At 42.0% G+C, this 26,539-nt stretch overlaps 1 protein-coding gene across 3 annotated transcripts in view; it reads right to left on the bottom strand.

Moving 5' to 3' along the window:
* Window positions 1–25,671, bottom strand: part of SMYD2 (SET and MYND domain containing 2) — a 29,142-nt gene extending 3,471 nt beyond the window's left edge. Inside the window, exons 1-10 of one of the 3 annotated variants that reach the window (XM_038134138.1) lie at window positions 25,356–25,671; window positions 22,681–22,744; window positions 15,797–15,907; window positions 14,148–14,208; window positions 11,554–11,678; window positions 7,815–7,882; window positions 6,008–6,110; window positions 3,524–3,634; window positions 1,620–1,740; window positions 1,247–1,421 (exon numbers count right to left, since the gene is read on the bottom strand). In XM_038134138.1, coding sequence (XP_037990066.1) covers window positions 1,247–1,421; window positions 1,620–1,740; window positions 3,524–3,634; window positions 6,008–6,110; window positions 7,815–7,882; window positions 11,554–11,678; window positions 14,148–14,208; window positions 15,797–15,907; window positions 22,681–22,744; window positions 25,356–25,537 — 1,121 coding nt within the window. In that variant the 5' untranslated portion in view covers window positions 25,538–25,671. Of the gene's footprint in view, window positions 1–1,246; window positions 1,422–1,619; window positions 1,741–3,523; window positions 3,635–6,007; window positions 6,111–7,814; window positions 7,883–11,553; window positions 11,679–14,147; window positions 14,209–15,796; window positions 15,908–17,857; window positions 17,983–22,680; window positions 22,745–25,355 lie in introns of those variants that run through there. The other 2 variants (XM_038134139.1, XM_038134140.1) reach the window with 2 other exon arrangements.
* Window positions 25,672–26,539: the final 868 nt, after the last annotated feature.

The following is a 26,539-nucleotide window of genomic DNA, read 5'->3' as shown; positions in this document are numbered from 1 at the left end:
TGCCAATTGTGTCTGGGATGGGGACGCCTGTCAGCTGGGAATTGGACTGAAACTACCATATGCCTCTGAACAGCTGTCAGATGGCAATGACTTTCTGCCACTAGTTTTAATCTAGCCAGCTACAGAGAGAGCCTGCATTGTTATGAGTTTTTGGAGCCACCCTGCACCCGCAGCAGTGGCTCTGTGTGTTCCACAATGGTTGGTGGGCTGGAAAGCGAGGGGCCCTCCGCAGTGTGCAGGGCACACATGGCAGTCTGTGCTCGCACACACTGAGCGGGCACAGCCCGCCTCGGCAGAGCTGACCTGGAATGCCAGGCTCAGAGCCAGAGGAGCTGGGCAAGTCCCAGGGAAGATAAATAGTACTGAGCCCCCGGGGGGGGGAATGTTGGCTCCTTCTTTGTATCACTGCTCTCTGCCAAGTGATCTGTGACTTTATGTTGGCATCTGTTCCAAAGGGAGAGCTTTTCTTGCGCTCCCCCCAGCTGGCAAGAAAGTCACGTCTCAAGATGAGAATCTGGGAAATTCATGGCAGGACCAGACACAGCCAGCGTAACTGTCTGGCTCTCACCAACGGGCTCACTACTGCAACAACAGAGAATTTGATCAGAAACAGTATTCATATCTCCTGCAGAGGCTGTGTGCTGCCTTGCCCCACGCAGGGCTTCAGCCTCAGCATTCTCCCACACCTCCATCGCTAGGGCAGTGGGACCAGGGACATGGGACACCCTGAGCTCTGAGCGCAGGAGCTGAGCTCGGCTCCAGCTCCCTCTGCTGCCCGGCCCCAGCCCTGGGACACGGCTCTGCTCTCCTGCAGCCGTGCCCACTGGGCTGCTGCAGAGAGAGAGGACTACGAGACTGAGGGAGGCTGACAGCAACACAGGCTTTGCCTCCATTACCTTGTACAAAACACTGGCTGCAGATGAAGTTTGAAGCCCTTCTTTAGTAAAAAATGATGGTATTTTAGAAACCAGCATTTATCCAGCTAAGCAGAATTATCATGGCACCCAAGGTGGCACAGAATTATTTTGAGAAACCAAAGCAAGGATTTCAAAGTCAGTCCTGCTACATATTGCAGACCATATACTGACAGTAACAAACATTGGCATTTAAATATTCCTTTTTGAGTAGTGGTATCATGGGTAGAATGTTTACACAATATATACTGAGAGAAGGAGCTCTGCACAAACTTGTCTTAATTGTTCAGATTATTAATTAGAGCATTAAAAAAATAGCCTGTCATATTTACCTGTAGGGTCTGATAATTTTTTGCCCATAACACAGTGCACCTTCCCAGTCCTGCACGTAGAGACAGACACCCATGGCCTGGTACATCATATGTAACATATAAACATTACTGTCTTCAAACACTGCACCCATCTTGTCCAGGCTGAGTTCACAGATCTCCAGTAATTCACTAGGGGGTAGGAAGAAGTCAAGGAACACAGTAACTCGATGGCCTCTCATTATACAATTTGCTGATAATGCCTTCAGCCACAAAGAGGACAGAGATAAGTTTAATTTCTACTAGTCATAGTATTTCTCCTACATGTACTTCTGAAGCCTAGCAGGCAAGATTTTTAGGTCACACACCGGTGGAGTCAGGGTAAGACAAAGGATATATTTGTAGTGTTTGGCTCGCCTGAATTCCTCAATCACGTTCCTGGCATATTTGATCATGTCCTTTACTGTCTCTGCTGACGGAGGATCATTCAGCTTGCAGATTTCCAGTTTCTCTTTATCCTGAAGGAAACACAATGGACCTTACAAAGACAGGTTCCAAGCCCTACAAATAAAAGTGCACCTGCTATACAAAATTTCTCTATTAAAAAGACACAGATGTGAACTTAAGCTCTTCAAACAATGAAAAAACAAAGGTAGAATGTGCACCTGCAAATTTTTTCTCTAAAGCTTTGGCTAGAAATCCTAGGATTCCCTGGCCTTCCAGTTTATCTGCCATTCTGTACTTCCATGAAGTCTCTTTCTTTTGAAAGATTGAAGAGCTTTTCAATTTTGTGTTACAAGTGGTTTTACATAAGAAATGTCACTGCTTCCAAAAGATTAGGGCTTAAAATAAATTTACGCTTAGTTTTAAGGCTATACCAGCTCAAGTACCTTAGGCTGACTACCAAATGATATCTCTGTGGAAAATAACATGATCTTAAATACAGAAAAGGATCCTTCAGATCTATAGACAAAACCACATTTCCATATATTTTGTTATTTCTGCTGGACAGCTCCACTTTCTCTTATCTCTCTATCTAACATACTATTTCATGAGGAGCCAGCTACAATCTAGAGACAATTTTTTGCTGTTTAAGCTTCACATTGTTGCAAGATTTTTTCCTTTTGTTATTTAATCTGCCATCTGAGAGAGCTATAGGGACTCTTTCCAGAACTGAAGGAGGTTGAGTGACAGGTGACTCCCAGAGTAGCACATTGCTGAAAATCACAGATGAAATCCTGGCTTCATTAAACTCAGAGGATAAATTATCAAGGTAACTGTGGGGAAAAACACAAATTATATGATATCAACAGAATGGCCTCAAGCAACAATACTGGGTACAACCTGGAAAAAAAAATGACAGAAAATGACACCATTTAGGGGAAGGAAATGATTGTCTGGTCACTTTGGGAAGCCTGGTGAAAATGGGAGGAAAAACTATTGGGAACTTAAGGATTAGATTATGCCAGACACACTGATCTTGTCTGGAATGACAGATAAGCTACAATAGAGCTCAATTCTTGTAGGACCTTCAGCAAAAGAGGTCGAAATGGCTGCACAGGCACAGCTGTCTCAGTATCTGTTGCGTTCGGGTACCTTTTCCCTCCAAGAAGTGCTTTTCTTTAAAACACCTAACAGCTTGTTGTCAGATCCACTGTCTGGATCTTCCTTTGTCCTTTGAGGGGCACCAGCTCATGTTTAATGACCATAGCTCTGGTCTGCATATCACAAGGGTCTGTGACCCAGGACCACACTGTCTCCTGAGCTGACCAGTGTGAGGCTATTGTAGAAAAGATCATTCCTCAGATTCTGCTGTGTCTCCAAACCATCCAGACACGCCATACAATGGCCCCTAGAATTGACTGAAATGTCCTACCCAAGAAATGCAGCAGCACTCTATCCCAGAAATGCCCCAAACAATATTTACTTGCTAGGAGTTGGAAGAAAGGATTAAATTAAAAAAAAAAAAAAAAGAAAAAGAAAAAGTTATGAGCTAAATTCGTTTGGCCAAGTAACTTAGACACAGTATAATTATCTACTTTTAACCATGTTTTCATCTTTGCTTTGTAGCTCAGCTTTAAATAGGCCTCTACCAGGAAATTTCCTGGTGTGTCATGATTCCAGTGGAAAGAATGAGCATCAGAAAGCATTCTGGACAGAAAGACAGAAAAACACAACCACCTCCCCTCATCCCCATTATCCTACTTTTCAAAATGTAATTAAACTAGATAGGATATTACATCTAAGGACATGGGTAGGTACCTTGACAGTCAGAAGTACATTTCACACCAATTCCATTACCTTTTCTTTTGTAGTGCACTCCCTGCAATCACAACTAAAGAAATAGGAGTCTCTTAACCGGTCATTTCTGTCTTCTGTGGGATACAGCAGGTCAATATAGCTGCTAAAAATCTATATGGTAAAAAAAAAACAACCCAACCAAAAACAGTCAGTGAGAAGCAGCATCACTAAACATATTTATTATACTTGTTCTGATATATGTAGTATGACAACTACATATTCATGCAGCTTGTGGACCCCTGCAGCCACCTCACCTGCCTGCTGCCTTGCATTCCAAGCCCCTTGGCAGCAACAGGAGCTGTCACTTGTGAAAGAAACCTGACAGAGAAATGTTCCTTTCCTATTCGTTATGGAATTTCCCTCAAATATTACCCTGGCTTGCACCCAGGACAGCAAGATTCAGGTGTGGATAAGGAAACTATCACAGCATAAATCTCAGGCTCCTGTCAGACTACAAAGAGATACTTCCTTTTCAGAAGTAAAATAATGATTTCAGGTATTCAGCCTAGGATAAATTACAGTGGCCTGATTTTTTGGAGGCTGGAATCTCAATTTTTTCTTTCTGAAAACCTACAAAAATTGGGGCAACAGCAGTCACTAGAAGCTTTAGAAACTTAGGACAAGACCTTTAGATCTCTGAAGACAGGCCCAGTGCTCCCAGTTCAAGGAGAATGAATATCAGATTTACTTCAGCAGCAATATTTTAAAGCAAAGAAAACCTGCTTTTGAACATTTTAAAGGCCCTTCATATATACTATTCTTAAGTTTTCCTCTATTTCAATGGTCTTCAGAAAAGAACCCCTGCAACTAGCTTTAATGCTGTGCTTTTAAAACGAGATCTCCCCCAAGAAACACGTCCTAAGCACAGTGCAGTTGATCATTCTACAGACCAAGGAACAGCTTTAGCTCAGTTTCTTCATTTACAATTATTTGAAATGCTTTGCTCAGTCTTTATACTTAAAGTTTCTCTTTTCTTCAAATGTAAAATTACATGTAATTTTATGCTGTTCACCTTCTTCTTAAGTGTGACCATGTTCTCACACTTTCCCTCACACTCCTCTCCTCCCTTCGATATTTTCAAAGCATGTGGAATGCAGGAACCACATTCACAGCAAAAAAAAAAAAACTTTAAAATGTTGCCCTGCAATGGCTACACGGAGCCTGAAGATGGAGACACAGGCTGGGAGACTGCACAGTGACCACACACAGGCACAGCTCACATTTAGAAAATTCTGAAATGCCAGAAAAGCAAATGTGCGTAACCTGTGAGGTCCTGGAGAGCTGATGAAACTTCTAAAGCAGAATTCAACCTGAAGAAGATGTCGAGCAACATCATCTACCTCTAATGATACACCTTCCCCCAAAATGCTGAAAATGTCTGGGATTCCACAACAAAATTCTGAAGCCAGAATTAGTCCTGTTGGTTACCACAATGCATTTGCAGTGAGTGCCAATACCACAGACAAAAATCATTGCTGCCAAATGGTATCAAAAGAAGTTGCTCACCTGAGTCATTCACCCTTGGCTACAGCAACTAAACTCACTCTGTTCACAAGGGGGATCAGGTATAATCCACAAAAATAACCTCTCTATCTTTCTTCCAGGCTGCTATTACACACCTCAGAAAACAGTAGATGTTATCAAAAATCAAATCTGAGCTTATCAGTATGAACTTTGCCCATTAAATTAGCACTTACAAATGAGTCATTCAAGTTCTGTGCAAACTCCATCCCCAGAGAGGATGTTCAGTATCTTCATTCCCTAAGGTATTTGAACATCCTCCCCAGCTCTGTTTAATTTTTTTTTATTATTTTATTTTTTTTAGTAAAGTGCAGGTCTACTGTTTAAAACTCCCTGCCAAATTCATTATTTGATTGAGAAACTTTCAAAGCAAACCCAGAGCCTTACTCAATTTCACAGATTTTTATCCCTCTCTGTTCAGTTTCACTCCACCTACAACCACACATTTGTTCTTCTGTGATTTCCCAGCAAATGCCACTGAGGTGATATGACCAAGTCCCATGTTTTGTGGATGCTCTGTCCAAACAGAAGTCAGAGGATTTATCTGTACCCATTTACCTTGTTTATTCTGGCTTCAATTTCAACACATTACTATTATACTGGGAACTATTATAGCAGTAATAATTTGCTTTGATCTTGGAATTTCAAAGCACCAGCCAAACATCAGTAAACTCAGCCTCATTTTACAGATGGGTAAACTGAGAGAGAGGCTGGCAGATACACAGTGACTGCTGCAGGTGCCCTCCCCATGTTTTAGCAAAAAATAGGGTACTGCTTCCAAAAATCCCTTCAGTCCTCCAAAGCCACCCTAATTTTTCCAAAGCACCATCTTACATTTCTCTGAGAAACAAGAGATCTTCCTTCCTGTTTTTAAATTGCCATCTAATTGAAATGATCCCTGAGAAGCAGAATGAATCCTGTCGGGCTGCATGAGAACAGAGCACGTTCAAACACTGCATTTACCTCCTCTCCAGGCTCAATATCTCTAACAGCTCTGACTTCAGCCAAGGTTCCCTTGTAAGTCACAATCACATTTGGGCAACAGCTATGGTTCATCAATGCAACACTGTAAAAGTAGAAAAGTAAATGTTTTCCCCAACCACCACCACAAGCAACATGCAAAAAGTTAAGCACCACTTCACAAAATAAATAAGTCTGAAAGATTGAGCCAGTCTGTCTCTCTAAGCTGTTCTTATTCTGAGGCTTAACATGAAGGTAACCTTGGGAAAATCTGTTGTAGTGTTATTTATTCTAATGATATGGAGAATGGCTGTGCTAATGAATCATTACAATTTTTAAATCCTATTATTGCAGAACTAGGCAAGTTATTATTTTCCCCTTCTTACAGTGCTACAGGACAGCTGACAGGTATGTTCATTCAGCTTTACTATCAACATGATAGAAAGACCATTTTCCTCAGAGGAGAAAGAAAAACATGTTTAATCTAAAAGAAAACAAGTAAACACAGGAAAACAAAATTCTTCACTGCATTGCAAGTTGAGATGGGTGTTAAAATTTTAGCTGGCTTCTATTCAAATGTAAACTGCCTCTATGTTTGAAGTGGGAGGGAGGAGATCCCTGTCTGTTATACAAGCACATGACTTGGACAAAAACCTGGATGGATAGAGAAAAGTAAACCCCCTATTATCAAGCTTGGAGAAAGTGCAGTTCACTGCTTATCTGAGATAAAATTTATAATTATTTATTTTCCAATCTATCAAAATAACAACTGTTTCTTCAGTATTTTTAGCTCCCAGGCGTAACTGTTAAGTAGGAAAGATCTGACTCTTGTATCCTGAGCATTTACAAAGTGATGGTGCTGGACTTTTTTCCAGAACATCCTGGTTTAATAGTCTCCTCTTCCCACAATGACTCTGATCCTGGGCATTTCAAAGCAATAATTTCCAATCTGTAGACCAGGGATATGAATTTCAGACAGACCTGCCTGAAGAAGAAGAATAATCTGTGAAGCAAGGACTAGCTACTACTGCTTGTCTGCAGCATTTGGCAAAATCACATCCAGCTTTGAGTGGGCATCCATAAGTTTCAGGTTACTTTGACACAGATAAGCTACAAGTAATCCAAGCCTCACCAGGAAGTCAAACTAAGCCTCAGTGCTAATACCTTCATGCAGGCTGTGCAAAGATCAGGGGCAGAAAATACCCTCCTCTGCTACAATATTAAATGGGAAGGACAGATTTAAAAATGCAAGAAATGTTTCTTGGCCCTGAAGAAAGCTGTAGACCCCCATTCATGAACTGCAGTTAACACTTAACATCTGCAGTTTATTTGTAAAGCTAAGAAGCTTGTACATTTTTTTTTCCACTGTCATAGCAAGGAGGCTCAAAGAAGCTATGAAAGGGATTTACTATTTGCCAAGGAACAAAGGTGGAAGGATATTGTTCAGGGAGCACCGGGGGAAGGATTGCACCCAGCCAAAACAGGTAGTTGTGAATAGAGCAAGTCACCTGCAATCCTTTTCATTTGGCTTCGATCATTACTTGATGTCCCTGTCCAGAACTTGCTATCCAAGTAAATGTTTTTTACCAACCTGAACTTAGTTCAAAATCTAAGTTTCAAAACAAATTACATGTGCAATTTTACCAAAATTACTGGATTTTTAAAAAAAACTGCTGCAAATAATTTGCCACATTTTATTTGCCAGTTAAAGGTATTTAAAACAGGATTAATTATTTTGGAAGATATCTACTTCTTCTATTTGTTTTTAAATAAGTTAATTTTATCTTTTTAAATATTAAAATCTACCTACTCAGGAAATATGGCTGATCCCAAATGAGAGAGCTCTTCATCTTCAATTGTGAAGCCATTACAGTTAACCTAAGACAAAAGAGAAAGGTGCTGGATCAACTTCTGGTCAGCTGAGTACTCCCCAGGTCACATGTCACATTTTCATACATCAAACACAATTGCAGAAATTTGCTTACAAATTTTCATCCACCTCTCCAGGTCTCACAGGGAGCTCCATGACAGCTCGACAAGTGAAGTGAGGACAAAGTCCCACTCCAAAGGAATGCACAGGACACTAAAGAACTGACAGCCAAACACTTGCACCTGCTCAGGACATACCTGGTGAATTGCTCCTTGGAGGGCCAACCAAGAGAAGTGGGGCTCAAAAAGAGCACACAAAACCTCACCCCAACATGGGGCAAGGAGACTTCATTGGGCCATGACAAGGAAAGGGCCAAAGCAGAACTACACATGCAAGGGGCAATGTGGGAAAGAAGGGCAGCAAACTCGGCCAGGCTGGGGCAGTGCAGAGCTTTGATGGAGCATATGTCACAGAGACCTGCCACAATGGCACCTGTCATCAAAGACTGCACATATCAGCTACAGCTAAAGCACATGTGAAAACAACAAAAGCACTGAGAAAGACTTGAACCTCATAAAGACATAGAATAGGAGGGGACAGAAAAAGGAAAGAGTATGAGAGGAAGTGTATTCCTAATTTAAACAGACACAGGATCAAAAGAATTTGTTCACAAAACTCTCTTATAGAGTAGATTCAAGCAGGTTTTAAAACCTTCTCACTTTTGTTCTCATCCAAGTCAAAGGAATCTTACAGAAGTTTCAGCTTTTTCATGTGGTTTGTATGACTTTAAGTGGCCAAAATGCACCTCAGTCAAGTACTTTATTCCACTACCACTTCAAATCCCACACATACTGACACAAAGAGAACCCTCTCCACATTCACCATTATCTCCCTACACACATGAAAAAAGCACCAGCAACACACTAAAACAGCTACTCACTAAAACAACATGGCCAAGTCCAGTCAAAGCCAGAAAGGGCACAAGAAAAGTCAATCAAGTTTAGTGCAGTATTTGTTTTGGAAAGGGTAAGAGCTGACAACAAATACTACCAACAGTAATCACAGAACCATTGAACACTTTGGGTTGGAAGGGACTGTGAAGATCGCGTTCCCGTCTCTTGTTTTTTCTCTAATCCCCAGAGGCAGGGACACCTTCCAGTAGACTAGATTGCTCACCAAGCAAAGTGATAGGCCCCACAAGCTGGAATGCAGCCTGGACTGGCTTTTAGAAATACACAAATACCCAAAGCCACTCCTCTGGTATGAACTGTTCAGGATGAAGTCACAATTAAGGCAGGTATCCTGATGCACTCTGCAGTATCTCTGCTATCTTTGCTTGATCTTTATCCTGTTATATTTAGCAATATAGCACCCAAAGGTTCCCAGTCTCTCAAGATGGGCATGCTACTGCACTGGCCAATGTAGGAGCATACCAGAATCAAAACCAAAATGTAATTGCTGAATGAAAAAAACAATAGAAGGGAAGATAATATCAACAGCAAGTAAAAACATAAGACTACAAAGGCTGACAAAGAACAGCTTGATGGTTCTGAATCACAGGGAAATATTTAAAAATACAGTGAGTTATCATCAACTCGCCTCCACTAAGCCAGAGACAACACATTTCATGAAAGTATCATATTAGAAATGACACAAGAGGAGAGATTAGAAGGGATGAGATATCACTGGTTTCACCAGATGAATGCATGACTAAAAACAGACAAAGTGGAGGGAGTGAAGAGACAACAGCAATAAAAGTGGAATTCAAGGTTGTTCCCAATGGTGGAAAAGAGAATGTGCAAAGGGAGCACAAAATGCAAGGTCTTCAAGGAAAGGGTGAGAAGCTGGAACTTGAGGCAAGAGAGAAACTGTTCAAAGAGTATGACAAGGTGAGACTGAGGAAGAAAAGCTCCAGCCTCAAGAGCTCTATTCCATAGGGACAAAAGAGAGTAGAATGATGCCAACAGCTGGAGAAGAGAGCAGAGAAAGGCAAGGACTTTGGACAAAAAAATTCCATTCCACTCAAAAGGACCACTTACACTTCAGCTGTGTAGGGAAGAGCATCAGGCAAAGTTCACTAAAAGCAATGAGAAGGAGTCAGAGGTGTTCAAGTCCCAGTGACTGCCTGGAACCACAGGGAGAAGCAATGGGGAATGGAGAAGCAAAACAGATCACATGAGGCCAAAGTAAGTGTTGAAGGAAAACAAAGGAGCTGCAGCATATCCATACTACTGGTTTTATAAGTTAAATAATTATTAGGAAACATGTTTGCACAGCTCAGGCACAAGCATACCTCCCATTCTTCTGGAAAGATGTATCCTGGGACTAACACCTCAGAAGGTTGCATCCTGTAAGACATTTCTGAGAAGCATCCAGATGACTTCTGGAGATTTTAGTTAAAAAAATTCTAATGTCCACAGTGGCAGAGAGTTACCTGATGATCATGATGAGCCTAAGATAACACCTACAGGTGACATCCATAGAGAAGACAGGATGGAATATGAGATCTGGGAGTCAGCAGCTCACAGAAGATAAAGCACCACAACCTGGTGGAGCTGCTCTTGGACAGGACATGAAACAAAAGTGATTATAGCCAAAATACTGAAATCTTTGGGCAACTCTGGCTACATTCTAACAAGAATATTCTGAAATACCATAAGAAACTGGTTGTACTAACATCTTCAAAGTATCCCTCTGACAAATATAAAGTCTTCAAAAGAGAAAAAAACCCTTCATAATTGAAAGGAAATGTGTAATAAGAAACAACACAAGGGATGATAAGCAGATGCTAAACATCCTAAAGAATCATTCCCCTACAGAATAAGAGTACCACTGTAGTAAGGAAATAGTAACTGTGCCTCCTTGTTGGTAGATGCCCAGCTCTACCAAACAGGATATTTCCATCTCAGCTTCCATCACAGAAGTCAACATTTGCCCCCATCTCAAGATACAATTTTACTGAGAAACCTAAGTACAAAAGTAGCTCATATTGAAGCAAAAGAGGGAAAAGAAAAAAATGGATCTTTCAGTATTCCACTGGTGTATTATTCCATCCACTACAATACATCCAATTCAGATGGATATGAAAAGTAGATGAGAAAAAAGAAGTGACATATCAGAAGTTATCTAACAAGACATCCTGTCTTTCCTTCATCTCTCCAGATGGCCAAACCACCTGACTACATTTAAAAGCCACACACCAGATAAAAGTTTTAAGCTGCGCTTTCTGCTGTTCTTTCTATGTCTCTGAAGTTTACTCCCTGTGAAGGTCAAACACAATGATGACCTGACCAGCAAGGATTTCCACAAGTGTGAAGCCGGAATGAAGGATTTGCCTCTGCAGGGTCTCAGGCCAGCAGCCTTCCATGTTAGTTCAGCAACAGCCACACTATGTTTGGCCCACAAGAAGCTTAACTTTGACAGGGTTTATCAAAGGCTGTTTCCCCTTTTCTTCAGTGTTGATAAGCATCTCATGGAAAGTCTGCAGACAAGAGTCTCTCCCCTCAGGATGGAAGTGGGGCACATCCAGCCACTACTGCTCAACGAAGCAGATCTCCATATGTCCCTAAGATAAGCAAAGAGCTACCATTTCCATTGCCATTAACATTCTCCCCCTTTCAGAAAGGCTAAACTCCTACAGCACCATCCACCTAAGCAGGCTGTGTTCTAGCCAACTTACTTGTGCAAAGAGAACTACAAGGGCATCATTGTCAGGGTAGTCCAAGTGCTTTGAGTAAAAGTGATGAAGAGCAGCAATGTCGTTCTGAATCAGCTCTCTCTTTTCATTGTCTAGTTTGTCAAGGTCTGTGGACAAAAAATACATTTCATTTCAGTAACAAGAAAACCCCTCCAGGTAGCCTTAGGTTAGAAGAGACCCAGATTTTAACAGAAACCCCTGAGGGACAAGCCACTTGGAAGTACTGCAAGAAGTGCCTGCTCTTCCACAAACATAATGCTGCCTCTGCTAAAGCCACACGTGCGCTACAAGAACATAAAATCACAGAATCACAGAACCACTAGGTTGGAAGAGATCTTCAAGATCACCGAGTCCAGCACATGCCCAACATGAAGGATTAAAAAGCATTTTCTGACATCTTCAGGTTAGCAGATAACTGGACATAGACTACTTTCTTGGGACAAGGGTTGAAGTCTTCAAAGCACATTTGTCAACTTTAGCGAACAGCCCAGCAGCCCTGGCCCTCTGGAAGCTTTTCAGCTGGGGATAGCTGTCCTCAGCTGTCTGACACGACCTTACCAGCTACATGGTCCCACCCACTGTGGCATGAGCTCACACTAAACATCACCCACCTGAAAGCATGCTTTATATAATGAAACTTTCTCATACAGACCTATTCCTTATCAGCACAAACCAGCCCAAACTGCTGCTAAGGCTGCTTATCCCTGCTGCTTTTAAAAGACATAGTCTTTCCTAGCACAGAAGCCCCAAGTCTTTGTGGGCACACGAAAGGGATCTAGCAACAACACTGGGGCTGGCTACAGGGGCTCCCTTTGCAGCAAGAGCAGGATAAGGTGCGGTTGCCCAGGAATGCAATCCACCTGACCTATTGCAGGTATCTGATTCAGAAGGTAGCAAACAGTGCCTGAAAATGCCCACATCTCCATGGGCTGGGGGTGACCACCAACAAAGATATGTTTAGACATCTACTAATAGGAGACAGCAGGGACATCAGTGGAAATGTCTAAGCACACCTGCTAACTGTATTCCATTATGGGTTTCCCCAGAGATGAACTCTCAGGCCCATGACAAGTTCTAGCCAAAGCCATGGCCACTGAACCTTTCCCTACCTGGTCCATGCAGAGTAAGCTAGATTATCAACCATATGCTCCTGGTCCCCTCTCTCCCCCGTCAAGAGCAGAATGTTTGGAAGTTTTTTCCTAATCCACTCTCTCACAGTGGCAGTGTTATTAGCTCTCTCCTACTCAAAATAATAATGGAGAGAAAAGGCTGCACAACAGTCAAAGAAGTATGAAATAATTTGTAAGAGCAGATGTGAATGATAGGAGAGTCACAAAAAACACTGAGGAAAATTAAATAGGACCATTTGATGAGAATGAAGACAAATCAGAAATAAGAAATTCTGAACTTCCAACTGACAGCCAGGTGCCTTTTCCTGTCCTATGTATGGTGTTGTAAAGCATAAGACAACTGATAAAAGTGTGCTAAGCAGCGAGGTGAGTCAAAAAGCAGCAGGAACAGGGGTGCTTGCTAACAAAACAAAGGCTTCTAGAGGACAAGTGGGACACTGCAACAGAAAAAAACATTTCAGCCTTTTATCTCTCAAATTAATAAAATGCTGAATATAAGCTGCAATGCAGAAGAATACACAGAAGCTTACCCACTCTCCTCAACTTCAATCCTGCCAACTTACCTGCAGAACTATCCTTGCCATAGGCAAAGTTAAATGTTGGCATTTTTCCCCCTTGTTCCCCCAGTTGTCCCAAAAGCAATGACAGGAGCTTTTGTTCAGGAAGCAAATAAGACTACTGTGCTTGGTTACTCTGCTACCTCAAGTCATAGCAATGAGTACATTTATTCAGCATTTTGTAAAACGTTTTGGAAGCCATCAGAGTAAGTAATGTGAATATACAACCCATTGACTCTGTGTATATTATGCTCAGCACCAAGAAAGAAAACAACAGACTGGTGAAAACTGTGCCAGGATGGGTACTAATGGTCAGTTTCTAACTCAGCCTCATTGCATGTAAAGAGTAGCTTTCCAGTTAAAAGCAAGCCATTACCTTATCTCCTTCTTTGGATTATTTTAGAGCATTTAGGACATGGAATCATATATAACATGTCAGATTTGACTGGCAGTGACAGATACTGAAGCACAGTCCAGAGGGTTCTGCAATTAGCCCCTTAGTCACTGTCACCATCAAGCAACTGTGCTGTCTCTGATTTTATGCCTCCTGGTAACAAATACCAGCTATTTTAATTTTGCAACATTACAGTTCTCAAAAGACACTAGAATACCAGAGAAGCAAGAGATGGATGCACGCTGCATAATTAACTCTGTCTAGGTTTTCATCCTTGTTTCACAGCTCCCACAAACAGCTAAGGAAAAAAAAAAAAAGAAAGAAGAGCACTGCACTTTCAAAAAAATGAAGAACCACCATTCTCTTTGTTTACTCCTTTCCTTCAGCAGGAGATGGATGTTTTGAAAGGTGTTGATAGAGGGGAGCCATTGGGAAACAAATAATTAACATAGTTAAGTCAAAACCTCTGTTTACCTGCAAGCCTTTTTTACTTACGTGATTCAAACTCTTTTACAGCAAGCAGCTTCTCTGACTGTGTTCTTTCAGGGTGAGTTTTCTAACAACAAGGGGAAAAAATAATAAAATATTTTAATGTTTCACTTCAGCAGTATTGTGTACTCATTCAGAATTTGGGAACTCCTATCTGTAAAACAAACCCAAATCCACCGTCTATGGAATTTATAAGAGTTGATAAACAGCAATGAGTTAAATTGACTGCCCTAACTAAAGACATAGAAATATTCTTTCCACACCAAATCAGGCAGCCAAAGATTAACTCCTCTCAAATTTATATACATAAACTGAGCAGTATTTTAAATATGTCATTTGCTTTGTTCTAGACACCCATAAAGCTGCTAACAATAGAAAGCAGGCAGAAGACAGGCTTTGCTTTGAGGAAAGTGAATAAACTGACTGTTGACAGAGTTCAAAAGCAATGCTCCACTGTTGGCCTAAGGCCACTTCTTTGTAATCTTGGCCATTAAATATGGCTTTGCAGGTGGCCCAGCAGCTGAGGTTCAGGGACTATGGTTTGCATATTTAGCTTTTATATGACATGTAGGGTTCTCCCCCCTCCCTGTAAGCGATGAAAGCAGAAATTTACTCCAACGACTTTTTGTCATTAAACATTCGATTTTGTTTGTGGATCACCTCCAAATGGTGCTTTAATTAAGTCACACACATGTACACTCATGCACACACATCTACACACACAGCAAGGATGCAGCTACCTTCCCAGCAGGCCACCAAAATCTCCCTACATACAGTATCCAGGTTGCCCTTGTCACATAAGCAGACCTCAATCATAAAAATATGCTTCAAAGAGGATTTGTTGTTGCAGAGAAAGTTTAGAGCTCTACAAAGATACACAGCACAATAACCTTGAAATTCATGAATCCCATCCCATCCCTGTAAGCACTTGTGTATCCCCAATATCCATATAGTTAAGGAACACTGAAATGGAGGTTGACATTGCAATCTTCCTTCCTTACTCACAATACTTTTTTTTCTGAACACAAAGGGTCTGAGATTTCTCTCTCAAACTCTGTTTTTACCAGCTAACTCACAATCATAAATGTTTATACCTGAATACCTCAGAGGTGTTTTGACTCATAAATATAATGAGAGTTATATGCTACACAATGCTATGCAACTGCAGCTGAAAAATCCAACAACAGACAACTGCTTCATAAAGGTATCAGTGCCTGCAGCCAGATAACTCTAGAAGCATTCCTTGGAATTAAACCCAAATAGCAAATCTTATTCCTCTTTCTTTTTATCAGTGTGATCTTGGTGCTTGCCCACATGTGTAACCAAGAGCTCAAATCTACCAGAACAGAGGCTGAAACACCAATATGAAACCATCAGTAAAAATTTCCAGGCTCCGTTCAGCAGTACCTTGGCCACAGGTTACAGCTGAAGACCTCACTAGCCTTTCTCTACACCCTGACTGCTGCAGTGGTCTCATGATCAATTAATTCAGCTGCTCGAGCTCTGTGTTACACCTGTCTGTACACAGGAAAATTGTGTGTGTGTGTTTGTGTGTGTGCTTTGCAGGGACAGTTACTGTCAGTCAATTTTCATTTTCCTGCCTTCCATGGCACTCAGAGCAGGAGTAAACCTCCCAAGCCTCGCATTCTGCTCACCTGTTTGGCAAGGATCCTTGCTGTTAGCCTCACGGTCTCTGAGGGATGCCAGTTCTGCCCAAAAGTGCACATGGAGGCACATTCCAGCTTGTGCATTGGCCAGTCTTCCTTCTGAAAACAGAGGAAAAAATAATTAAAAAAAAAAAAAACAGCCATGGAGATAAACTTATGAAAAAGGGTATGAAGCAAGTCCTGCCAGATCCTAGAGGTCAAGTGAAATGTGTTTCCTTTAAAAAATAAGGTGACGCTCACTAAATCGGAACAAAAGCTTGAGTCACATTTAAGGGGTACAGCTATCCTGCTTTTTTTCAAACAAATTCACAAGGGATGAGCTGAGGTCAGAACATCTTCATTTACTCAGTGGAAAAAAAGTATTAAATGACAAAGAAGCAAACAGACAACATGATTTATAAATCACCAGTTCTTATTGTTCAGATCAAGCATGTGAGGACGCAGTAGGTCTGAGCTTGATGACTTTATTGGGTTCATTTCCATTTAATACCTTGGCCCCTCACTATGAGGTGACCCTGGTGTAATCAGGAGTAATGTGTCTGAAGTCAATGGATTCACAATCACTAAGAATCATTTGACTGTAAGGTCAAACACAAACATTCTGATGGAATTATCAGATTTTTTTCCTTAACTGTTGAAGAATAAAAGTACAGCTAGACAAGGAAAAAACACTAATACAGACAAACATTTTAGTTAAATGTATAGAATATAGTTAAGTAATGCATAGCATATTCCTAGCTCAACAGACAGTAACAAGATACAGGAGTGATGGCACAAGGCACTCACTGGCTTTTGTCACTCAACAAATTTCACCCAAGGCCACAGAATCTTCCAAACAATAGCACAGAATCACATATAAACAATCTGCACTAGCCCAGGCTGTCCTCAGACTGCATCAAATTTCCTTTTATTAATTCATTTAAACACGGAAATATTCAAGCAATGCAGTTATTTATTGCTATATCTCATCCCAAACACACGTTTATAGCACTGTGTTAGAACAGACCTATAGTTTTCTGTCTACTTAGGAAGCATCAAATTTTGCTTTCATACCAGATTTAAACTGATGGAAAACACTAGCAGAGGAAAAAAAAACTCACAGCAAATCCCACAAATCTGTAAAGGAAAACTTGAAAATCATTGAGCACCTTCCAGAATGTTCTGAAATCCCATTATTGTGATTCACTCAGTATGGCAAACCCTGTGTTGGCCCACTCAGCCCAAATTTTTAAAAACAATTTTTAAAACCCACCAATATGGCCCATTTTGTGGGCCATAGTGACTGAGGGGCACAGAAGGAACAATTTCCCTCAGCTGTCTAACCACTAAAGGCAGGAGCTGTTTGAAACACCAGGGAGACACACTGGAGGCTGTCTGAAGCATCTACACAGGACTGATAGATCTGCTACAGGTCTGTTGGGAGATGGATTCCTTGTGGGAACTACATACAGCACCCCAAAGCAGGAAACAGGGGAATCAGGACCCTCAGTGCCTCCTGCCTCGACTGGTCAGCTTATTTACAGGTTTTGCAGATCAAAACAAAAGCCAAGATTACTAATTTCAGAGTTACTAGACCAAAATTTCTTCCACTGAAAATAGTTATTTTAAGTGTCCTGGGCACAGACAGCTTTAGGAGGTTATTTTATTAGGAAAAGAAAGGTCAACGCCTGCCCCAGCCTTGGGTAGGATTTGAAGCAGTGCAACACTGCAAGGGTATTCAAGCCCTCACAATGTCAACTTCGCTGTCCTCAATATCCCAGTATGGTACTTCCAAAAAAACCTACATACAGCCTGCTTGAAATAAGCTCCTGTGTAAATATTCTAAGAGGATGTGGCAATACAGACCAGAACCAAAATAGTATATTACACTGTAATCATGTCATGTGAAATTACACTCTCAACTCTCCTACAGCTGTCACACTGCATCCCCAGAGAGACCCATTTCCTACGTATGCCCCAAAACTTTTTCTGGAAAATTTCTGACAGCCTTTGCTTAGGAATCTACAGGCTAAAGGCTAAAAAGCAACAGAGGGAAATCTCATTTCTCACCTCTTCTTGCTTACCCAGGACACCCACTAACTTTAGCATGCTTGTTCAAAAAGTGAAGGCACTGAACCTGAAGCTTTGCAGGACTCTCATCCATACACATCCATTAAATAAACAGGAGAAATTACCTGATAAAACAAAAAATCAAATTGCAAAATCACGTGCCTGTCTTGAAGCAGTGTTTTTGAAAAAAAAAATCCATTTGTCTCTTTATTCTTTACACGTCGTTAATTAAAATATTTCCCCAGGCAGAATCATACTGAGTTATATGAACTGGTAGGGAGGTTAAAGGGACAAGATACGGCTGAATTGTGCAAAATGAGATAAAAGCCTGAAACACCACAAAAAAAAGAGAGTTCTGATGACTGAGTAATACCTGGGATAGAAACACCATGACAGCAGCTTTCCCTGCGATCACAGCAGGACTGTATTTTGCATTCTTTTCCACATTTTCCTCCAGGTAGTTTGAATTATAACAAGTAGCATTGTTCTAGCTGAATCCCTAATGCTACATTAATGATATTTTCTTCCTATTTTCATTACATCCACAATATTTTCCCCTTCATTTAGGAGTGACAACATTTTTGGAAGGGAAGTTCTTTCAAGCTTATGCCTTTTATATTAAAGCATGGGAATACTCCTCCTCACCAAGTTCTCCAAAAAGATTCTGCCATCCAGGACTACTGGATTGATTCCCAGAACACTGTCTTACACCTCACCATAGGAGTAAAACAACAAGTGATAAAATATAATATTAAAAAAAAACTCAAGTCCAAACAAATGTCCTCATACCTCCTTTTTCACATGGGCTTTTTCAATACTAAATAAAAATTCTCTGTTCTATTTCACTCAATTGAAAAGAAACACACATAAATACCAGAGAGAAATTATGGGCAAGCCAGTGCAGGGGTTAAGCTCACTTCTTCAGAATCTTAAGGCCCAATTATGGTCAAATGGCATCCAACTCCTTAACTGAATTTCAGTGAGGCAACATCTGATGTCTGATAATAATTGGTAAAGTTCTCTGATACAGCCTTTCAACAAGCCGTGAAGGTAGAAGTTTTATATATCTTCACAGCTATCCTTCCCTATCATCATTAACCAAACACTGGGCTATGGAGAGTATTTTACTTTCATGGGTTAACACTTAATTTGTTCACAGAGACGTTTACCAAAGAAAAATACACTGGGAAAGTTTTTGTATAGGGGGACAGACACCCAACACAATCTTGCAGTGTCAAAATCCTTTTGTGCAGAATCATTACAGAAATTTTTCTTATTTTTTTCTACAGCTTAACAAAGAGGACCAGGCAACTTCTACAAGGTCCCATTTAAACCACACCTGCTTAATGCTAATTACAGGTGTGCAACTACATTTTGAGGCTTACTAGCTGGTAAAAATACCTGTTTCACTCACTCCAGCAATACCAACTGCAGCAGCCTTTAATGTGACATGTTAAAAAAACCCCATAAGTGGTTTGTTCAAAATATATTTCAAATGATGAAAATCACCACAGAAACACCTCTTTCTGCACACTGGCTAGCTGATCTCCCCTTTCTTTGGGATAAATGATAGACATGTGTAATAACAGCAAGAAGAGTTCCAGTAGCTGGTTCAAGTTCACCAGGTCCAAAATTGCAACCACATAGCGCTCTTAACACATTTCTCTTCAGGGTGTTCCAGCAGCTAATGAGAAAGAATGAGCACAGGTCTCCTCCTGCTTGACTAAAATTATTATAATTTAAGAAGTCAAGACCTGAACAGCTGCAGATGGGGGCTGAAAGCCACTATTACAATAACAGGCCTGCGCTCCAAGGAGGTGAAACTGGAGAGTGGGATGGTGTGAATCTGCTGGAAACCACAATCCTTTTTAATAGGAGACCGGGATTAGGGCTTGGGGAAAGAAAGACCCAGCAAACCCAGATTAGATTCAACCCACAAAACATTAGGAGCAGCAAGGACAGGCAGTGAAGGCAACTTCCACTCTTATGTGCCCTGAATCCACACCTATGCAAACATCCAGCTTAATATAGGTCAAACATGTGGTTATCCATCCCAAAAGCAAAATAAGAGACCAAAACAGGAACATTAAGGAGCTGTGCCAAAGCCTGTGTGTGGGCATAGATCCACCTCTCCCCACAACGAGCAAGAATTCCTATGAATTGTGGTATAGGACATCTTTAAGTAAAAAAAGAGCAAGCTCAAAAGGTTTGGGTTTTTATCCCAGTATGCCTCATGTGGTAAACATTTGTCTAACTGCATTGTATTGACTAACAAGGTACTAACCAATATACAAAATCATACTACGCCCTTGTTGGGTGCATACAATTTTTAGCTGAATTGACCACAAAAATATGGATTTACGGGGAAAAATTAGCTTATAAAATAAAAAATGAAATGAACAATACCCTGACAGTTCTCAAGTACTGTCATGACTGTCGCATGATGTGTCACATCCATGCAGGCAAAGGGGACACATTTCCTGTACATTCCAGTGTTACAAATTCAGTATCAAGGCACAGATATCCTTTTTAGCTTTTACAAAGAATTGCTGAACTGCTGAAAAGTGCCTTTGAACAAGACAGGGATGAAGAGACCATGCAGACTGTCTGTGTACAGTACTGTCTACATACAGTCAGTGGAGACCGGTTTCTAGAGAATATTGTGCTTGAAGGTAATTTTGAAAGAATGTCAAAGAATTCAATCTCAGCAATGTTCATAAATTTCATCAGACTGACTCAGAAGGGCCCAAAAGATGGAAGACAGTGTTATATCAGCTAGGGAATCAAAAGTCAAATGTATATCGCCAGCAAGAGTGAGGTGCCAGCATCTGTGCATGTCATACTATAGTTTAGACTTCAATAAAATCTAAAAAAAGCCTTTATATCTAGAGCATCATACCACACACCAAGAGGTGGGAAAGATTCTAATTCACTAACTTATCAGACAGACAAGTTTTTGCTGAGCATCAGCTTTAGCAGACTTAAGGACAGTCAGTTCAAGCAGTTCAGGTTTTTACTCTGGGAACATGTCCCTCTAGAGAGAGAGAATTCTGACCACTAAAACATAAAAATTTTAAAAAATCAATCTAAAAAAAAGCAATACATGTACAAAACTTTACAAGAGGGAGAAAAAAATAGAAAATAAATCAATCCCTCCTTGTTTGTAAATATAAAAGTATAAACTTTGTCAAGGCTGGAAGTCAGGACACTGAGGGAGGGCCACTTGGTGATGAAAGCAAAGGACCATCAATGAGAAGAAATAAGTTCTTCTACTTCCAAAAATCTTGCACAACTATTTAACAAACCATTGTACATTTTATATAGTAAGAGAAGAAACTCACAGATAAAAGCTGCTAAACAGCTGGTTTGTTCAAGGATTTCCTCACCTCATCTAGTTAAAAGCTTGCAAGAAATAATGACATGAGGAAACATTTCTTAGAAATAAGCATTTTTCATGGAAGAAACATAGGCTTTCCCTACACTGTCTTTGAAGCTCATCCAGATTTCTCTCAAGACCCTTAAAGATGCTCATACAGTAAGCTTTCACTATGGAAGTTCTATGAACTACTGAAAATTTTGTAAAAAACTGATTTCTGTTAAGCCTTTTGAGTTCTCCTGGTGCCTCAAAACCAAAAGGCTATTTGATTCACGCACAACTCACTAGGATTCTGTGGGAAAGCAGGAAGTTGGGGAGGTAATAGAAGGAAAACTGAGGAGAGGTCAGGCTTCTTCTGAAACTTGTGCAACAGGAGAATAAGAGACTTCCTCAAAATAAAAGCAACAGCCATGTCCAAAGTGCCTGGGAAGTGAGCAGCACAAACCACGACATCTCTGTCCAGGTAATGACAACAGAGACTACTTGGCATGGACCCCTGCACTCAAGAGCACGTTAACATGTGGGACAAGGTTTGGATTATTTATAGCTAACACACAGTCGCATGCCAGACCTTGGGTCACTCAAATCCCTCATAAGCATTGTTCCACACTCTGTGCCCAGCACCACAGACCTTGCATAGCTCACGTTATTCAACCAGCAACCCAGTTGGGTTTTTCCACACAGAAACTGGATAATTCTTCCCCAAACTGGATAATTCTTCCCCATCAAGCTGAGGGCCCAAAAAGGCTAGATTATAGTTGTTTCTTTTTTTTTTTTTTTTTTTGAAAGATGCCTATTCTAATTTGAATTAAAAATAGAGTTTAAACAACATGCAAATGTTTTGGATTTCTTTGTATTGCTCTATTTTAGAATGCACTTACATTCCACATCCTTTAAAAACCAAAAAGAATAAAAGTTGCCACAGTGAGTAAGTTTGGGAGAAAGCCTGGTAGGTTTCAAATAGTTATGACTACCATCAGCTGTGATAGTCTCAATACTCAAAATATTTGCAAATATTCTAAAAAAAAAAAAATCCTAAAAAGACTCTCTGTCTCTCTCCTTAGATGCTATTTATTGATTTGATTTTCTCCCATTAGACACAGGATCTCTTACCAGTTTAGTGAGCTAATGCTAAATTATCTGGTCTGTCCTTAAAGGAAGAAGTTATACAGACATAATTAGTGGGTTGACAGGCAGCTCTAATCAAAGTCTCAGTGGTACCAAGCCCTGAAGCTACTGATCTTGAAAGACTCATGCAGACCATGTAGAAATCCTGTAATTGTCCAATGCACAACTTCATGGTCAGCATCTGTGGGATACTGGAACTGACTGGACTGCTATCAACCACAGCTACAATTAGAGCATATCAATGCCACAAAAAAACAAAATTGGAGTTCTGTACACCCCACCCTCCTTCCCCCCACCCTCACAAACTGCATGATCGTACCTGACATTCCACATTGCAATAAAAGGCCTGTTTGCATCTTCCACACTTGGACAATCCTTCTTTCCTTAAAAAGAAAACAGAAGTTATTCTGTTCTAGAAACCTGAATGAAATAAAAGTGTATACTGGATCACTTTTTGCGCACTATTTTGCATTTCACAATGAAAACCATATTAGACTTTCAAAAGCACATTTTTCCAAGCAACGCTCATTATGCCAAAGCCCTCTGCTTTCTTGATAAATTGCTGGGTTTGAAAACATGTTACTCTACGCTATTTGACAGACAGCATCATTTTTTTGCCACCATACAAAGAATAATGAGCTAAAGTTATTGTCTTTTGCAAACTCTAAAATTGCTCTGTTAGCCAATATTAACACTTTGGTTCTGCTATGACAACTCTACTGCTTCTTTGGTTATAGAATGCATGACCTTTGTTGAATAAGTGCCTCCAAAATCCAAGCAAAAATACTGTGTTATTAAATATACTGTTTGATCTCCTGTCACCTGAGAGCCCCTTACTGTCCCACCCTGTCTGCTCGGGTAACTGTGTATTCTGAGCAGACCTAAGGCTCACACTCTCCTTTTTTATATTTGTATATACCCCACCAGAGGGAACTGCCACAAGGAAGGTCCTTTTCTGCTTTAAAGTGCATATGTTGCAACAGACCCCACCAAAAATAGAACATGTGTTACCCAACAAGTGACATTTTGGTATGACAGCAATAGGGACCTCTCAGCAGTACTGAATGCTTTTAAAATGTCTGCACACCCTCCCTGGGGTAAGTGGAAAAAAAAATAGCCTTACACTGAGGTAAGCTCACTGGAGTAAATCAAGGGTGAGGGTCCTTATATGATGTGATAGTGTACATTTGGGTGGTCACTGGGATTTGAAGCCATAAAACCCAGCAAGTCTGGCATCCTCTGATTGTATTTGCAAAGCACACAAGGTGCAACCTGAGCAAGCCGCACTAACATCATGACTCCTCTTGCTGACATTACAACCGCGTATTTAAAGTAACAACCACTATCTCATGCAAATACAATGTTACAGCCTCATTTTGCCCATGTTACCACAAAAGTTCTCAGGACAACTTGGCCAAGTTTCCCTTCCCACGGCTGGTGTCGAGCCCACAACCTCCCTGCTAGGGCTCTTTGGAAGTTCTACCAGCACAGTTTGGAATCCAGTATGTGCTAGTTCAGTGCTAATGCAACAGTCACAGACACAGAACACATGTCTGAGCACTGGCGGATCACCTTACATCACCGAGACTTCGTTCCTCTTAGTGGCACTTCATCACCGTGGTGTGAAATAAGTTTCAGATTACCCCACTAACTGCTGTCCTGCTGCAGTCAGTGCGTTCCTTGATTGCTGTGCTCCTCCAGAGCTCCAAAGGAGAAGCTTGCATGGATAACAAGCTCCCGAAGATAACTAAAAGCTATTCCATGAGATAACTATTATCCTCACAGTATTAATTCATATCAGTGAAGTATTCCCTGGTCCTTTGGCAGACAAATCTGAATATGATAAACAAAACCAGACAGCTTCTCTGGCATAAGGAAACTTGTAGTTAGGTAGAAGACTTGACTTAAAAGCCCCTAAACCCAAACACAACACTTCGATGCAAACCTTACAGGCTGGGAAAAGGTGCAAAGGAGGTGAGGAAAATCACCTCAGCTGTACCCTTCTTCAAATTAATGGAACTCACCAGGAACTCTATTAGGTGATCATATGCAAAGAGAGGGGTGAATCAAGTGACCAAGTCATAAGTAGATAAGGTAATGGGGAAAGAAAAAGGATGCGTGGATAAAAATAGCACAATTGCAACAGTTGTTTTTCTTTACTGAGGCAACTACTAACATTTGCTCTGAGTTATAACCAGGTAAGCACTTGATTCCTCAGTAAGCTGTCAGAAGCCACCAAAGTACTACACCTTCTAAAAATATGGTGTGGTGTGACGTGCCAGAGTGTCATGTCCATGCTGAATTTGCTAACCCTAATACACTTTTTAATACACCCTACAGCAGCTCTAATTGAGAGGCTTGAGGCAAGCACTTGGATACTTCCCCTTCACACAGGTGAGGAGGCAGCTGCAGAGGCCCCGACAAACTCGAGCCCCCCGCATCCGTCCAGCACCAGGAATCCCGAAGCACTCAGGAGCAGGCAGCACTCCAGTCCCAGTATTCCCCGCCAGGAGACAAACAAGTTCTTGCATTGCCTGCGCTCCGCCTCAGTAAAAGTAATTTGCAGACTAAGGTTTCAGACAGAGGTAATATACAAGTATTTCTGTATATTTCAATACGGAGATATATACATTTCATTCATAGATATTCCCTCCACACTAGGCAATGTGAAGTGTGAATTAGGCGATTGCAGACCCTTTCTCCCTTATCAAACCTTCATTAAAACCAGCAAACACGAAGTTATTACAAAACTAGACGGATCAATGAAACTTCCTGCCAGAGGATGGTTACGCACATGTCTACGTGACCGCCAGAGCACGGAAAGAGCAGAACTTTTTTTTTTTTCTTTTCCTTTCTCTTTCCTGAGCTGCTGAGCACGGAAAACCGGCTTTGACTTTAAACCTCCACGCTGCCACAGCACCACGAGCCGAGGAGGGGGAAGTTCTGCTGCCGCCCCGCAGAAGCCGCGGCCGCCGGGCGCCGCCCGGGCCCTACCTGGCGAAGCAGCCGTCGCAGTGGCTGCCGCGCTCGCTGACGGTCAGCACGGCCACGTAGGCCGGGCAGCTGAGCAGCAGCTCGCCCACGGCGAAGCGCCGCCGCGCCCGCAGCCCCCGGCCCTTGCCGGCGCTGGCGAACCTCTCCAGGCCGCCCAGCTGCGGCGCCGCCTCCGAGCGCATCCCGGCCGCGGGGAGGGCAGGGGAGCCGGGCGGGCTCGCAGCGCTGCTCTCGGGAGCCCGGGGCCGCCGCCGCCGCCGCCTCGGGAAGCGCCTCCTCCGGGCGGCGCGGCCCCGCCGGCGGCTGCGCACCGGGAGCCGCTGCCCGCCGAGGCCTGCCCGCAGCGCCGGCCCCGAGCCCTCCTGCCCGCGGCGCCGGCCCCGAGCCCTGCCCGGCCCGCGGACACGCTGCCCACGCCAGCCTGTGTGCGGTGGAAGCATCCCGCAGACCCACCCGGATCTCGGGCAGCGAGGGCGCCGGGGCAGGGGCTCTCCCGCTGGCTTCGTAGCCCTCTCGTCAATATTAGCACCTAATACATCTCCCAGTGAAGTCAGTGAAGCGAGTCCTATTCACTTGAAGAAAGGTACAACTGAGGTGATTTTGCTCTCCTCCCGCACACCAGAGGCTTTTTCCAGCCTCTAAGATCTGCTGTTGTTTTTAGGTTTTAGGGGGTTTTTAACTTACGTGCCTAACCACAAGTTTTCGTGTGTCTTAGAAAGTGGCTGGTTTTATCACATTTGGAAGATTTCTGTCTGCCAAAAGACCAAGAAATACTTCCATGCTCCATCGCTATGCAGTAATATTGTGAAAATCATAGTTATCTCAGGAAATAGCTTTTAAGTATCTTCAGGAGCAGCTGCTTGTTATCCAAGCAAGCTTCTCCTTTGGAACTCTGGAGGAACACAGTGAGCAAGGAATATACTGACTGCATTAGCAGAATAGTTAGTGGGGTAATCTGAAACTTACTTCACACCAGGGTGATGAAGTGCCATTGAGAGGAGCAGCAAGGCCTCCCAGATCAAGGCACCTCCGTCGTGGGCAGGTTTGGAGTTCAGGTCACAGGGAGCTCAGGTGTTATGGCCTCCTGGATAGATAACCAGGGCAGGGAGAGAATGTGGCAAGCCCAGGCTCTCCCTGCAGGTTAATTGACAGCCTCAGGCATGGTCAGGGGTGAGCCTGGTCCC

This window comes from Motacilla alba, chromosome 3 (genome assembly GCF_015832195.1).
Source record: "Motacilla alba alba isolate MOTALB_02 chromosome 3, Motacilla_alba_V1.0_pri, whole genome shotgun sequence".
Classification (NCBI taxonomy): Eukaryota; Metazoa; Chordata; class Aves; order Passeriformes; family Motacillidae; genus Motacilla; species Motacilla alba.
Note: the sequence above shows the minus strand (reverse complement) of the source record. Positions and strands in the feature narration are given on the sequence as shown.